General features: G+C 45.4%; 1 protein-coding gene across 4 annotated transcripts in view; it reads right to left on the reverse strand.

Moving 5' to 3' along the window:
• LOC140198335 (coxsackievirus and adenovirus receptor homolog) overlaps positions 1-16,458 on the reverse strand; it is a 298,796-nt gene that overhangs the window by 256,431 nt on the left and 25,907 nt on the right. For 3 of the 4 annotated variants that reach the window (XR_011886161.1, XM_072259432.1, XM_072259431.1), the window contains exon 2: positions 3,847-4,188. The exons of the other annotated variant lie outside the window; for it this stretch is intronic. Coding sequence is in view for 2 of the 3 variants with exons in the window: in XM_072259432.1 (XP_072115533.1) it covers positions 3,847-4,188 (342 nt within the window). In the remaining variant the exon portion in view is untranslated. The remainder of the gene's footprint in view (positions 1-3,846; positions 4,189-16,458) is intronic. 4 annotated transcript variants of the gene reach the window in all.

The following is a 16,458-nucleotide window of genomic DNA, read 5'->3' on the forward strand; positions in this document are numbered from 1 at the left end:
GAGTTGTTTGCTATGTCTCCCTGCTCGCTATGAAAACGGAGACACCCATTTCTCTCTTATTAAGAAGAGAGAGAGAGCCAATGGTATGTCAAATGGTCAGGCCACATTTAGATCCCCTCCAGTTCGCCTACCAGTCCCGAATAGGGGTTGAGGATGCCATCGTCTACCTGCTGAACCGTGTCTACGCCCAACTGGACAAGCCAGCAAGCACTGTGAGGGTCATGTTTTTAGACTTCTCCAGTGCGTTCAACACCATCCACCCTGCTCTGCTGGGGGAGAAGCTGACAGCGATGCAGCTGGATGCTTCCCTGGTGTCATGGATTCTTGATTACCTGACTGGCAGACCACAGTAGGTGTGCTTGCAACACTGTGTGTCGGACAGAGTAATCAGCAGCACTGGGTCTCCACAAGGGACTGTCTTGTCTCCTTTTCTCTTCACCATTTACACCTTGGACTTCAACTACTGCACAGAGTCTTGTCATCTTCAGAAGTTTTCGGATGACTCTGCCATAGTTGGATACATCAGCAAGGGAGATGAGGTTGAGTACAGGGCTACGGTAGGAAACTTTGTCACATGGTGTGAGCATAATTATCTGCAGCTTAATGTGAAAAAGACTAAGGAGCTGGTGGTAGACCTGAGGAGAGCTAAGGTACCAGTGACCCCTGTTTCCATCCAGGGGGTCAGTGTGGACATGGTGGAGGATTACAAATACCTGGGGATACGAATTGACAATAAACTGGACTGGTCTAAGAACACTGAGGCTGTCTACAAGAAGGGTCAGAGCTGTCTCTATTTCCTGAGGAGACTGAGGTCCTTTAACATCTGCTGGACGATGCTGAGGATGTTCTATGAGTCTGTGGTGGCCAGTGCTATCATGTTTGCTGTTGTGTGCTGGGGCAGCAGGCTGAGGGTAGCAGACACCAACAGAATCAACAAACTCATTTGTAAGGCCAGTGATGTTGTGGGGATGGAACTGGACTCTCTGACGGTGGTGTCTGAAAAGAGGATGCTGTCCAAGTTGCATGCCATCTTGGACAATATCTCCCATCCACTACATAATGTACTGGGTGGCACGGGAGTACATTCAGCCAGAGACTCATTCCACCGAGATGCAACACAGAACGTCATAGGAAGTCATTCCTGCCTGTGGCCAACAAACTTTACAACTCCTCCCTTGGAGGGTCAGACACCCTGAGCCAATGGGCTGGTCCTGGATTTATTTCATAATTTCCTGGCATAATTTACATATTACTATTTAACTATTTATGGTCCTATTACTATTTATTATTTATGGTGCAACTGTAACGAAAACCAATTTCCCCCGGGATCAATAAAGTATGACTATGATTAAAAGCCAGGTGAGCAATGTAGTCTTTGGGGTAACTGCAAGTCTGTGTCTTTATTGTTGCTTTGCTCACGCTTGAGTGCTCGGTGACGGGTCCCCATGCTTTTTTTTTGCCGGTGGGGGGAGGGGGCAATTGTTGCTCACTGCCACTTACGCACCGGAGGGGGGGAGCTGGGGGGGACTTTAGGGTTCTAACATTTAACTGTTATTCATTCTTTGTGGGCACTCCTCTGTTTTTGTGGATGGTTGTGAAGAAAGAGCATTTCAAGGTGTATATTGTATATATTTCTCTGACTTTAAATGTAACTTTGAAACCTGATAGAGGTGTATAAGATGATGAGGGGCATTGATTGTGTGGATAGCCAGAGGCTTTTGCCCAGGGCTGAAATGGCTAATACGAGGGTGCTTGGAAATAGGTACCGAGGGGAATTTTTCACACAGAGAGTGGTGGGTGTGTGAAAAGCACTGCCGGCGGTGGTGGTGGAAACGTATATAATAGGGTCTTTTAAGAGTCTCTTAGATAGGTACATGGAACTTAGAAAAATAGAGAACTATGAACGAGGTAAACTTTAGGCAGTTTCCAGAGTAGTTGACATGGTCGGCAGAACGGTAGGACGAAGGGCCTGTAAATGTGCTGTAAATTTCTATGTTCTATCACTGGCCACCAACATTAACAATATGGAATTCCTTGACTTTACACATTGAAATCATGAATAGAAACATAGAAATATAGAAACTACAGCACAATACAGGCCCTTTAGCTCACAATGCTGTGTCGAACATGTCCTTACTTTAGAAATTACCTAGGGCTACCCATAGCCCTCTATTTTTCTAAGCTCCAGGTACCTAAGCATGAGTCTCTTAAAAGACCATATTGCATCCTCCTCCACCACTGTCATCGGCAGCCCATTCCACGCACTCACCACTCTATGCCTAAAAAACTTACCCCTGATTTGCAATTTGTAAGTTTGCAATTTTCCAGTCAATCAGTACAATGCTAGAATCTATTGATTCTTGAAAGACCAATGTTAATGTCTCCGCAGTCTCTCCAGCTACTTCCTTCAGAACCCAAGGGTGCATTCCATCAGGTTTAGGAGATGTCTCCATCATCAATACATTAAGCTTCCTGAGCACCTTCTCAGTTGTAATTTTCACTGCACAAACTTCACTTCCCTGACACTCTTGAATGTCCGATATACTTCAGATGTCTTCCAAAATATGGATTCAGTTCCTCTGCCATCTCTGCGTTTCTCATTATAATATATCCAGAACCATTTTCTATTGGTCCTATATCTACCCTCGACTCTCTTTTACCCTTTATATGCTTAAAAAAGCTTTTAGTATCTTCCTTGATATTAGTCGCCAGCTTCCTTTCATAATTCTTTTCCTTCCCAATGACCTTCTTAGTTTCCTTCTGCAAGTTTTTAAAAGCTTCCCAATCCTCTATCTTCCCACTAACTTTGGCTTCCTTGTATGTCCTGTCTTTTGCTTTTTTTATCTTTTCTCCTTATCTGGGAAAGGATATGTAGACACTGGAGAGACTTGAAAGGATGTTCGCAAAAATGATTCCAGCTTTGAACAGCTTGTCAGATGAAAAATGCTTGATGGCTCTGGGCCTGTATTCACTGGAACCTAATTGAAACCTATCAAATCATGAAAGGTGTTGATTGAGTGGGTATGGAGAGGATGTTTCCAATGGTGGTGGAGTCTAAGACCAGAGGACACAACCTTAGAATAGACGGACGTCCTTTTAGAATGGAGATGAAGAAAATCTTCTTTAGCCAGAGAGTGGTAAATCTGTGGAATTTTCTTGCCACAGATGGCTGTGGAGGCCAAGTCTTTACGTATATTTAAAGCAGGTATTGATAGATTCTTGATTGGTCAAGGTATGAAGGGATTCAGGGAGAGGACAGGAGACTGGGTTTGAGAGGAAAATGGATGAACCATGAAGAAATGGTGGAGCAGACTGGATGGGCTGAGGAGAAGGCATGTGTATGGGGTTGAGTGGGATCCGGGATCAGACATGATGGAATGGGGGAGCAGGCTCGAAGGGCTGAATGGCCTTATTCGGCTCCTATGTCCTGCAGTCTTATGTAGTTTGTGTGCCATATGCCTACTTCACAACCCTATTTACTAGTGCTGCCACTTTCAGCAAACTATCACCTGCTTCTTTAAACTATAACACTCACCAGACCCTATTATTCACTGTCTGTCCATCCCTAGCTTGATCTCCCAAAATGCAATACTTCGCATTTAGCCCACAAGACAACTCCTCCATACCCGGAAGTATGGTAGGAAATCTTGGTGGAATTAACCTCGTGAATCTGTACTTCAGACATCTTTGCTTATTAACAGTGAAATTAGCCACAAAAAGGGCAATGTGATCCCTGGATTGATATGATCACTCAAGGTGGAATCAACACAGACCCGGTCCTACACTGATATCTGCCACATATTGTGGAGCAGGCCGAGACCATTCAAAGAAGTGAAATGAGTTTACCATTTACAGTTAGAAAAACTGAGCGTTTAGACGATTTCCCGGCTGCATTTGTAACTTCCAGTTCATAAGTTCCTTCGTCTGTAGTTTGTATGTCTTTAAGGAGTAATACTGCATTGGTCCTGTTGAAATTCACACGGGTTTTGAAAGTCTCTGAGATGAATGGGTGTAGGAAGTTGGGTGAAAATGTGAGGATTGAACTTCGTATCCCTTCCTGAATGAATCGCCACTCCAAATTAAAGAGGTGATCTGGCTCACTGATGTTGTGGCACAGAGGAAACTGTACAGTCTGATTAATTCTTCCATCCATGAACTTCTGTGGATTTGCTAAGGCTGTGTTCCGACCTAGAGAAAATGTTCACACAATATGATACAAACCACAGAGCATCAAATTCCATTTTCTATCCCTTTTCCCCATTTTCTGTCACTAGCTCTTTGTAAGACGATGGTTTTTCTTGGAGGTGAGTAGGGGGAAGGAGAAATGCTGATGTGGGTGAGAAGATAGAGTGAAGGAGAGAAGGTAGAAAGGAAGTGAAGGTAGGGAATGATAGAAAGTATAAGACAGTGGGAGAGAGGTACAAAGAAAAAAGGAAGGAATGAAGGGGGAGGGTGGAAGGGGAAGGGGAGGGGTGGGAGGGGGGAATCGGGATTGAGAGAGTGGCAGACAGACAGAGATAAAGACCAAGAGAGACAGACAAACAGATAGGCAGACCCACACAAACAATAACAGACTATATTTACTGAAGCCACACTCAGGTTGGAGGAACAACACCTTATATTCCATCTGGGTAGCCTCTAATCTGATGGCATGAACATTGACTTCTCAAACTTCTGCTAATGCCCCACCTCCCCTTCGTACCCCGTCTGTTATTTATTTATATACACACATTCTTTCTCTCTCTCTCCTTTTTCTCCCTCTGCCTATACTCCTTGCCCATCCTCTGGGTTTTTTCCCCCTCCCCCTTTTCCTTCTCCCTGGGCCTCCTGTCCCATGATCCTCTCATATCCCTTTTGCCATCTTCTCTTAAACAAGGAAGGTTATATTTTCCTAACTCTTATACTCATAACCCCAACCATTGAAAGCAAATATGCTGTTATGTATTATTATGCACAATAACTATTTGTGTTTCCACTTACAGGATGCAATGGGTGCAGTCCAAGATCCCTCTGTTCTCCAATGATCCTGCAAGTCCTGCTATCTACTAAACACCAATGGTCCTGTGACTCCTGTCATCTACTGTACACCAATGGTCCTTCAAGTCCTGCATCTAGTGTACACCAATGCTCCTGTGACTGCTGCCATCCACTGTACACCAATGGTTAGAAACATAGAAAACCTACAGCACAATACAGGCCCTTCGGCCCACAAAGCTGTGCCAAACATGTCCCTACCTTAGAACTACCCAGGCTTACCCATAGCCCTCTATTTTTCGAAGCTCCATGTATCCATCCAGGAGTCTCTTAAAAGACCCTATCATTTCCGCCTCCACCACCACCGCCGGCAGCCAATTCCGCGCACTCACTGCTCTCTGTGTAAAAGACTTACCCCTGCCATCTCCTCTGTACCTGCTTCCAAGCACTTTAAGACTGTGCCCTCTCATGCTAGCCTCTATCAGGTCACCTCTCATCCTCCGTTCCTCCAAGGAGAAAAGGCGGAGTTCACTCAACCTATTCTCATAAGGCATGCTCCCCAATCCAGGCAACATCCTTGTAAATCTCCTCTGCACCCTTTCTATAGTTTCCACGTCCTTTCTGTAGTGAGGCGACCAGAACTGAGCACAGTACTCCAAGTGAGGTCTGACTAGGTTCCTATACAGCTGCAACATTACCTCTCAGTTCTGTGGGTCCTGCCATCTACTGTACACCAATGCTCCAGTGACTCCTGCTATCTACTGTACACCAATGGTCCCATGGGTCCTGCCGTCTACTGTACACCAATGGTCCCATGGGTCCTGCCGTCTACTGTACACCAATGGTCCCATGGGTCCTGCCGTCTACTGTACACCAATGGTCCTGTGGGTCCCTCCGATGGTACACTGATGCTCCAGTGAGGTCCTGCATCTACTGTACACCGATGGTCCCATGGGTCCAGCCATCTACTGTACACCAATGGTCCTGTGACTCCTGCTATCTACTGTACACCGATGGTCCCATGGGTCCAGCCATCTACTGTACACCAATGGTCCTGTGACTCCTGCTATCTACTGTACACCGATGGTCCCATGGGTCCAGCCATCTACTGTACACCAATGGTCCTGTGACTCCTGCCATCTACTGTACACCAATGGTCCTGCCATCTTGTGTGCCCCAAGAGGATTCTCTTGCGGGTCCTGCCAAGGACTGTACACTTTCCTCTTATTTACCTCCCATGTCAAAAGGATATTTGAATATCGCTTTTATTTATTGGATTTTTAACATCATAACTCAGCGCGTTGTTTGTTATGTCTCCTGTCTTGCTGTGAAATGGGGACACTTCTTTTTCCCTTGTTAGAGAGAGAGGGAGAGCCTGTGGTATGTCGAATTACTGGGTAAACTTCTACAGTTGTACCGTAGAGAGCATTCTGATAGGCTGCATCACTGTCTGGTGTGGGGGGCTACTGCATAGGACTGAAAGAAGCTGCAGAGGGTTATAAATTTAGTTGGCTCCAACTTGGGTTCTAGCCTACAAAGTACCCAGGTCATCTTCAAGGAATGGTGACTCCTAAGGGCAGTGTCCATTATTAAGATCATAAGCTATAGGAGCAGAAGTAGGCCATTCAGCCCATCGAGTCAATCCTCTCATCTCATCCTCCGTCCTCCGTCGCTCCAAGGAGAAAAAGCCGAGTTCACTCAACCTATTCTCATAAGGCATGCTCCCCAATCCAGGCAACATCCTTGTAAATTTCTTCTACACTCTTTCCTGTCTGCCAAGGCCTTCTCACGGCCCCTTCTGGCTCTCCTAATTTCATTCTTAAGCTCCTTCCTGCTAGCCTTATAATCTTCTAGATCTCTATCATTACCTAGTTTTTTGAACCTTTCATAAGCTCTTCTTTTCTTCTTGAATAGAATTACAACAGCCTTTGTACACCACGGTTCCTGTACCCTGCCATCCTTTCTCTGTCTCATTGGAACATATCTACACAGAACCCCACACAATATGCACCTATTTTCTATGTTCTATGTAATATCCCCTGAACATTTGCCATATTTCTTCCGCACGTTTCCCTGAGAACATCTGTTTCCAATTTATGCTTCCAAGTTCCTGCCTGATAGCCTCATATTTCCCCTTACTCCAATTAAACGTTTCCCTAACTTGTCTGTTCCTATCCCTCTCCAGTGCTATCGTAATGAAGACAGAATTGTGATCACTCTCTCAAAAATGCTCTCCCACTGAGAGACCTGACACCTGACCAGGTTCATTTCCCAATACCAGATCAAGTAGAGCCTCTCCTCTTGTAGTCTTATCTACATATTGTGTCAAGAAACCTTCCGGAATACACCTAGCAAACAACATTCCATCTAAACCCCTCACTCTAGGGAGATGCCAATCAATATTTGAAATTAAGATCTCCCACCACAACAACCCTGTTATTATTACTCCTTTCCAGAATCTGCCTCCCTATCTGCTCCTGGATGTCCCTGTTACTATTTGGTGGTCTATAAAAAACACCCAGCCTATTCCTAACTCCCACCCACAGAGACTCCGTAGACAACCCCTCCATGACTTCCTCCTTTTGTGCAGCCGTGACACTGTCTCTGATCAGCAGTGCCACGCCCCCACCTCTTTCGCCTCCCTCCTTGTCCTTTCTGAAACATCTAAAGCCTGGCACTTGAAGTAGCCATTCCTGCCCCCGAGGAAGGGCCTGTATTGTGCTGTAGGTTTTCTATGTTTCTACTCTTTGCATTACTGAAAAAACTTTTGGTATCCTGTTTTATATTATTGGCTAGTCTGCTCTCATCTTTTCCCCTCTTATAGCTTATTTAGTTGCCTTTTGTTGGATTTTAAAAGCTTCCCAATCATCCAATTTCCCACCCTCTTTTGCTACCTTATATGCCTTTTTCTTGGCTTTTATACAGTCCTTAACTTGCTTATTCAGCCATGGTTGCCTACCTTTGCCATTTGTGAACACCTTCCTCTGTGGGACATATCTATCCTTCGCCTTGTGAACTACTCCCAGAAACTTCAACCATCCCTGTTCTGCCATCATCCCCACCAGTATCCTCCGTCAATCCACCTGGGCAAGCTCCTCACATGTCTCTGTAATTCCCTTTATTCCACTGTAGTACAGATACTGGTGAGTTATGCTTCTCCCTCTCAAACTGCTGTATCAATTCAATCATATTATGATCACACCTCTGAAAGGTTCTTTTACATTGTGCTCCTGAATAAGATCTGGGTTATTGCTCAACACCCAATCTAAGATAAATTTTCCTTGAGTAGGCTCAAACACAAGCTGCTTTAAAATGCCATCTCATAGGCATTCAACAAATTGCCTCTTTTGCAATCCGACACCATTCATTGATCCATTGTCTGACTTCATGTCACCTCTTTCTAAAGATGTAATTCCATCTCAACCATCAGAGCCACACCACTGTCTATGCCTTCCTGCCTGTCCTTTTGATACCAAGTATATCCTTTGACATTAAACTCCCAACTATGGCCTCTTTCAGCCATGACTCAGTGATGCCCACAACATCATACTGACCAAACTCTAATTGCACCATGACTTTGATAACTTTATTCTGAATGCGACGTGCATTTAAATCAACACCTTCAGTCCAGCATACTTCATTTTTGAATTTAGCCTCTGTGGTGCAATTTAACTCTTTGCTCTGTCTCCATTTGTACACAATCATTGGCTTCTCCTTCCTTACATTTATTTTACTCTCATCACCTACAAATTGTCCTTTGAGTATTTCTTTGTTTTTGGAATACATCTATCCTGCAACTTCCTCATTTTTCCCAGAAACTCATGCTATTGACACCTGTTGTCATCCCTGCCAGTTTGCTTTGGCCCAACTCCTCTCTCTTAGAAACATAGAAAACCTACAGCACAATACAGGCCCTTCAGCCCACAAAGCTCTGCTGAACATGTCCCTACCTTAGAAATTACCTAGAGTTACCCATAGCCCTCTATTTTTCTAAGCTCCATGTACCTATCCAGGACTCTCTTAAAAGACCCTATCGTATCCACCTCCACAATTGCCGCCGGCAGCCCATTCCACGCACTCACCACTCTCTGCGTAAAAAACTTACCCCTGACATCTCCTCTGTACCTACTTCAAGCACTTTAAAACTGTGCCTTCTCGTGCCAGCCATTGCAACCCTGGGGAAAAAAGCTTCTGACTATCCACATGATCAATGCCTCTCATCATCTTATACACCTCTGTCAGGTCACCTCTCATCTTCCGTCGCTCCAAGGAGAAAAGGCCGAGTTCACTGAAACATTCTCATAAGGCATGCTCCCCAATCCAAGCAACATCCTTGTAAATCTTCTCTGCACCCTTTCTATAGTTTCCACACCCTTCATGTAGTGAGGTGACCAGAACTGAACACAGCACTCCACAGTCAAATATAGCTGCAACATTACCTCTCGGCTTTTGAACTCAATCCCACGGTTGATAAAGGCCAATGCACCATATGCCTTCTTAACCACAGAGTTAACCTGCGCAGCAGCTTTGAGTATCCTATGGACATGGACCCCAAGAACCCTCTGATCCTCCACACTGCCAAGAGTCTTACCATTAATACTATATGCTGCCATCATATTTGACCTACCAAAATGAACCACTTCACATTTATCTGGGTTGAACTCCATCTGCCACTTCTCAGCCCAGTTTTGCATCCTATCAATGTCCCGCTGTGACCTCTGACAGCCCTCCACACTATCCACAACACCTCCAACCTTTGTGTCATCAGCAAACTTACTAACCCATTCCTCCACTTCCTCATTTATAAAAATCACAAGAAGTGTAGGGGTCCCAGAACAGATCCCTGAGGCACACCACTGGTCATCGACCTCCATGCAGAATATAACCCATCTACAACCACTCTTTACCTTCTATGAGCAAGCCAATTCTGGATCCACAAAGCAAGATCTCCTTGGATCCCATGCCTCCTTACTTTCTCAATCAGCCTGCCATGGGGTACCTTGTCAAATGCCTTGCTGAAGTCAGAAGTTTACATACACCTCAGCCAAATACATTTAAACTCAGGTTTTCACAATTCCTGACATTTAATCCTAGAAAACATTCCCTGTCTTAGGTCAGTTAGAATCACTACTTCATTTTAAGAATGTGAAACGTCAGAATAATAGTAGAGAGAACGATTTATTTCAGCTTTTATTTCTTTCATCACTTTCCCAGTGGGTCAGAAGTTTACATACACTTTGTTAGTATTTGGTGGCATTGCCTTTAAATTGTTTAACTTAGTTCAAACATTTTGGGTAGCCTTCCACAAGCTTCTCACAGTAAGTTGCTGGAATTATGTTCCATTCCTCCAGACAGAACTGGTGTAACTGAGACAGGTTTGTAGGCCTCCTTGCTCGCACCTTGCTGAAATCCGTATACACTACATCTACTGCTCTACCTTCATCAATAAGTTTAGTTATATCCTCAAAAAATTCGATCAGGCTCGTAAGGCACGACCAGCCTTTGACAAAGCCATGCTGACTATTCCTAATCATATTATACCTCTCCAAATGTTCATAAATCCTGCCTCTCAGGATCTTTTCCATCAACTTACCAACCACTGAAGTAAGACTCACTGGTCTATAATTTCCTGGGCTATCTCTACTCGCTTTCTTGAATAAGGGAACATCTGCAACCCTCCAATCCTCCGGAACCTCTCCCGTCCCCATTGATGATGCAAAGATCATCACCAGAGGCTCAGCAATCTCCTCCCTCGCCTCCCACAGTAGCCTGTGGTACATCTCTTCCGGTGCTCGTGACTTATCCAACTTGATGCTTTCCAAAAGCTCTTTCTTAATGTCTATATGCTCAAGCTTTTCAACCTGCTGTAAGTCATCCCTACAATCACCAACATCCTTTTCCGTAGTGAATACTGAAGCAAAGTATTCATTATGTACTTCAGCTATCTCCGTCGGTTCCATACACACTTTTCCCACTGTCACACTTGTTTGCTCCAATTCTCTCACGTCTTATCCTCTTGCTCTTCACATACTTGTAGAATGTCTTGGGGTTTTCCTTAATCCTGCTCCCCAAGGCCTTCTCATGGCCCCTTCTGGCTCTCCTAATTTCATTCTTCAGCTCCTTCCTGCGAGCCATATAATCTTCTAGATCTCTATCATTACCTAGTTTTTTGAACCTTTCGTAAGCTTTTAGAAGCATAGAAACATAGAAAACCTACAGCACAATACAGGCCCTTCAGCCCACAAGTTGTGCCGAACATGTCCCGACCTTAGAAATTACGAGGCTTACCTATAGCCACCTATTTTTCTAAGCTTCATGTACCTATCCGAAAGTCTCTCAAAAGACCCTATCGTATCCGCCTCCACCACCGTTGCCGGCAGCCCATTCCACACACTCAAGACTCTCTGCATAAAAAACTTATCCCTGACATCTCCTCTGTACCTGCTCCCCAGCATCTTAAAACTGTGTCCTCTTGTGGCAACCATTTCAGCCCTGGGAAAAAAACCTCTGACTATCCACACAATCAATGCCTCTCATCATCTTATACACCTCTAACAGGTCACCTCTCATCCTCCGTCGCTCCAAAGAGAAAAAGCCAAGTTCACTCAACCTATTCTCATAAGGCATGCTCCCCAATCCAGGCAACATCCTTGTAAATCTCCTCTGCACTCTCTCTATGGTTTCCACATCCTTCCTGTAGTGAGGTGACCAGAACTGAGCACAGTACTCCAACTGGGGTCTGACCAGGGTCCTATAGAGCTACAACATTACCCCTCAGCTCCTAAACTCAGTTCCACGATTGATGAAGGCCAATACACCATATGCCTTCTTAACCAGAGAGTCAACCTGCGCAGCTGCTTTGAGCGTCCTATGGACTCGGACCCCAAGATCCCTCTGATCCTCCACACTGCCAAGAGTCTTACCATTAATACTATATTCTGCCATCATATTTGACCTATCAAAATGAACCACTTCATACTTATCTGGGTTGAACTCCATCTGCCACTTCTCAGCCCAGTTTTACATCCTATCAATGTCACGCTGTAACATCTAACAGCCCTCCACACTATCCACAACACCTCCAACCTTTGTATCATCAGCAAACTTAGTAAACCATCCCTCCACTTCCTCATCCAGGTCATGTATAAAAATCGCGAATAGTAAGATTAGATTAGATTCAACTTTATTGCCATTGTGCGAAGTACAGATACAAAGCCAATGAAATGCATTTAGCATCTGACCAGAAATGCAAAGAATAGTGTTATTTACAAAATAACTGTGAATAAAAAAAGTGCTACAGCACACAAATATAAACGTACTGAGACAGTACAATACGGATGCAATACTGCTTAGCGCTGTGATGAGAGGTTCAGCAGTGTCACAGCCTCAGGGAAGAAGCTCTTTCTGTGCCTGCTGGTGCGGGTCCCAGAACAGATCCCTGAGGCACACCACTGATGACCGACCTCCATGCAGAATATGACCCATCTACAACCACTCTTTGCCTTCTGTGGGCAAGCCAGTTCTGGATCCACAAAGCAATGTCCCCTTGGACCCCATGTCTCCTTACCTGCTCAATAAGCCTTGCAAGGGGTACCTTATCAAATGCCTTCTTTTCTGCTGAACCAGATTTTCAACAACTTTTATACACCATGATTCCTGTACCTGTGCAGACGCCAAGCAAATATCCCCTGACCATTTGCCATATTTCTGCTGTACATTTCTCTGAGAACATTTGTTCCCAATTTATGCTTCCAAGTTCCTGCCTGATAGCTTCATATTTCCCCTTACTCCAATTAAACACTTTCCCAACTTGTCTGTTACTATCCCTCTCCAATGCTATGGTAAAGGAGATAGAATTGTGATCACTATCTCCAGAATGCTCTCCCACTGAGAGACCTGACACCTGACCAGGTTCATTTCCCAATACCAGATCAACTACAGCCTCTCCCCTTGTAGGTCCATCTGTGTCAGGAAACCTCCCTGAACACACTTAACAAACTCCACCCCATCTAAACCCCTTGCTCTAGGGAGATGCCAATCGATATTTGGGAGATAAAAATCTCCCACCACCATAACCCTGTTATTATTGCACCTTTCCAGAATCTGTTTCCCTATCTGCTCCTCAATGTCCCTGTTACTATTGGGTGGGCTATACAAAACACCCAGTAGAGTTATTGACCCTTCCTGTTCCTAACCTCCACCCACAGGCACTCCGTAGACAACCCCTCCATGACTTCCTCCTTTTCTGCAGCCGTGACACTATCTCTGATCAACAGTGCCACGCCCCCCACCTCTTTTGCCTCCCTCCCTGTCCTTTCTGAAACATCTAAAGCCTGGCAGCTGAAGTAACCGTTCCTGCCCCTGAGCCATCCAAGTCTCTGTAATGGCCACAACATCATAGCTCCAAGTACTGATCCACGTTCTAAGCTCATCTGCTTTGTTCATGATGCTTCTTGCATTAAAATAGACACATCTTAAACCATCACTCTGAGCACGTCCCTTGTCTATCAACTGCCTATTCTCCCTCTTGCACCATCTCCAAGCTTTCTCTGTTTGTGAGCCAACCGCTCCTTCCTCCGTCTCTTCAGTTCGGTTCCCACCCCCAGCAATTCTAGTTTAAACTCTCCCCAATAGTCTTAGCAAACCTCCCCGCCAGAATATTGGTCCCCCTTGGATTCACGTGCAACCCCTCCTTTTTGTAGAGGTCACACCTGCCCCAAAAGAGGTCCCAATGATCCAGAAATCTGATTCCCTGCCCCCTGATCCACTCCCCCAGCCACACATTTATCCTCCACCTCACTCCATTCCTATACTCACTGTTGTGTGGCACAGGCAGTAATCCCAAGATTACTACCTTTGAGGTCCTGCTTTTCAACTTCCTTCCTAACTCCCAGTAGTCTGTTTTCAGGATCTTCTCCCTTTTCCTACCTTTGTCATTGGTACCATTATGTACCACAACCTCCGGCTGTTCACCTTCCCACTTCAGGATATCGTGGACATCCGAGTTTCTTTCCTGCATCTACAGAATCGCCTGTCTGACCCCCTAACGATAGAGTCCCCTATCACTGCTGCCCTCTTCCTTTCCCTACCCTTCTGAGCCACAGGGCCAGACTCTGTGCCAGAGGCACGGCCACTGTTGCTTCCCCCAGGTAGGTAGCTCCCCCCAACAGTACTCAAACAGGAGTACTTATTGTTAAGGAGAACAGCCACAGGGGTACTCTCTAGTATCTGACCCTTGCCCTTCCTTCTTCTGACTGTTACCCACTTATCTGTCTCCTGAGGCCCCAGGGTGACTACCTGCCTATAGCTCCTCTCTATCACCTCCTCACTCTCCCTGACCAGACGAAGGTCATCGAGCTGCATCTCCAGATCCCTAACCTGGTCCCTAAGGAGCTGCAGCTCAACGCACCTGGTGCAGATGTGTCCGCCTGGGAAGCTGAGAGTCTCCCGGACTTCCCACATCTGACACCCAGTGCAGAACACCGGCCTCACGGGCACACTTCCTGTTTCTATTCTTCACAAATAACCTGCCTCTCCTTGACCCATTATCACTGAAGCCCTGTTGAGCCAAAACCCTCTGACTCCGTCACCTGCTCCTCTGACACCTCTTCTATAAACCTGTCTCCTTTTAAACTCTTGTCCTTCTCTAACTCACTGGCATCCACGTGCTTGTGCAGTCATCCCTCATGCCACTGTAATTTCCTTTACTCCACTGCCACGTCAGACTGTATGTTCTACCTGTCAAATTGCAAGTTGAACTCAATCATATTGTGATCACTGTTCCTAAGGGTTCCTTTACCGTCAGCTCCCTATTCACCTCCGGTTCATTACATAACACCCAATCCAGTATAGCTGATCTCCTATTAGGCTTCATGACAAACTGCTCTAAAAAACTATCTCACAGGCATTCAACAAACTCACTCTCTTGAGATCCATTTCCATCCTGATTTTCCCGATTGACCTACATGTTGAAATCTCCCATGACTATCATATCATTGCCCTTTTGATACGGCTTTGATACCGAGGGAGGAGAAGATGGCAGTGCGACGCAGCGCGCGCGACTGCTCCGAAATGATATCTGTATTTGTTAGGTAGGTACCGTGCACAATTCTGATTTAATGGAGAAACTTCTGAAATGCCCGCTTCGCTGCCACTGCCACTGTGTGGTCCTGAATCTCCGGAGCAGAAGGCCCCGAATTCTTGGCTTTGCTTGTTTCGGCAGCCGGGGCGAGGTCGAAGGCGCTCGGCAGAGGATGGCGCTCGGGAGGCTGTATCGGAGGGGCTGGTCGGAGGCTCGAAGTTTTCGGACGGACTCAGAGTCGGCTGTGGTCGGGTGCTTCCAAGGTATCGGCTGTTGTCGGTGCCTGGAGGTTTATGGCAGCGAGTTTCTCCCTTTTTGCCACCTACTATCGGGGACTATCAGAGTCGATCAGGACTTGAGATTTTTTTTACCATGCCCATGGTCTGCTCTTCATCAAATTATGGTATTGGTTAAACACTGCTGTAACTATATGTTATAATTATGTGGTTCTGTCAGTGTTAGTCTTTGGTTTGTCCTTTTTTTGTGATATCACTGGAGGAACTTTGTATCATTTTTTAATGCATGCATTTCTAAATGACAATAAATGAGGACTGAGTGTCCTCATAATCTAATCTAATCTATTTGCTGGTGTAACATATTGATCACATCCCAGCTACTGTTGGGAGGCCTATATATAAACACCATCAGGGTAATTTTACCCTTGCAGTTTCCTAACTCAACCCACAGAGATTTACCATCTTTCTACTGATTTGATGCCATTCTTTACCAGCAGAACCACACCACCCCCTCAGCCTACCTTCTGATCCCTCTGATACAACTGTTCCATGACTCCGTGGAACCTCTGCCATTGAAAACCCCCCTGACAGTTAACACCTCGCAGTGCAGTAGAATCTGGTTTCATATTCACATCGTGTGAAGTTAACAACAGAGGAAACCTCAAAGGGCCAGAACCTCAGGCTGCCCAAAACGCAGAGGGAAACAAAATAATATCAAAACAGGAAATGAACGAAGTGAAGCCTCCTACTAATCACTTGTCCTGTTGACACCTTTAACAGACTATTTGCAAAAGATATTTTCTTTAACCTCCGTTTTTGTTTAACACCAACAAAGGCACTGAATAGTATCTCACAATAGTCCCTCAGCCTGAGGTTCTTCAAGTCGTTCCTAATTTCAGCTCCGTCAATGGTCTATATAAGACCATAAGGCAGAGGCAGATTAAGGCCATTTGGCCCATTGAGTCTGCTCTGGCATTCAAACATGGCAAATCCCTTTCTCTGTCCCTCCTCAGTCCCATTCCCCAGGCTTCTCCCTGTACCTTTTGATCCCATGGCCAATCAAGAACCCATCAATATCTGCCTTAGTTACACCCAATGACCTGCCTACGCAGCTGCTTGTGGTAGCAAATACCACAAATTTACCACCCTCTAGCTAAAGAATATCTG

The sequence above is a fragment of the Mobula birostris genome, chromosome 5 (genome assembly GCF_030028105.1).
Source record: "Mobula birostris isolate sMobBir1 chromosome 5, sMobBir1.hap1, whole genome shotgun sequence".
In the NCBI taxonomy this organism is placed as follows: domain Eukaryota; kingdom Metazoa; phylum Chordata; class Chondrichthyes; order Myliobatiformes; family Myliobatidae; genus Mobula; species Mobula birostris.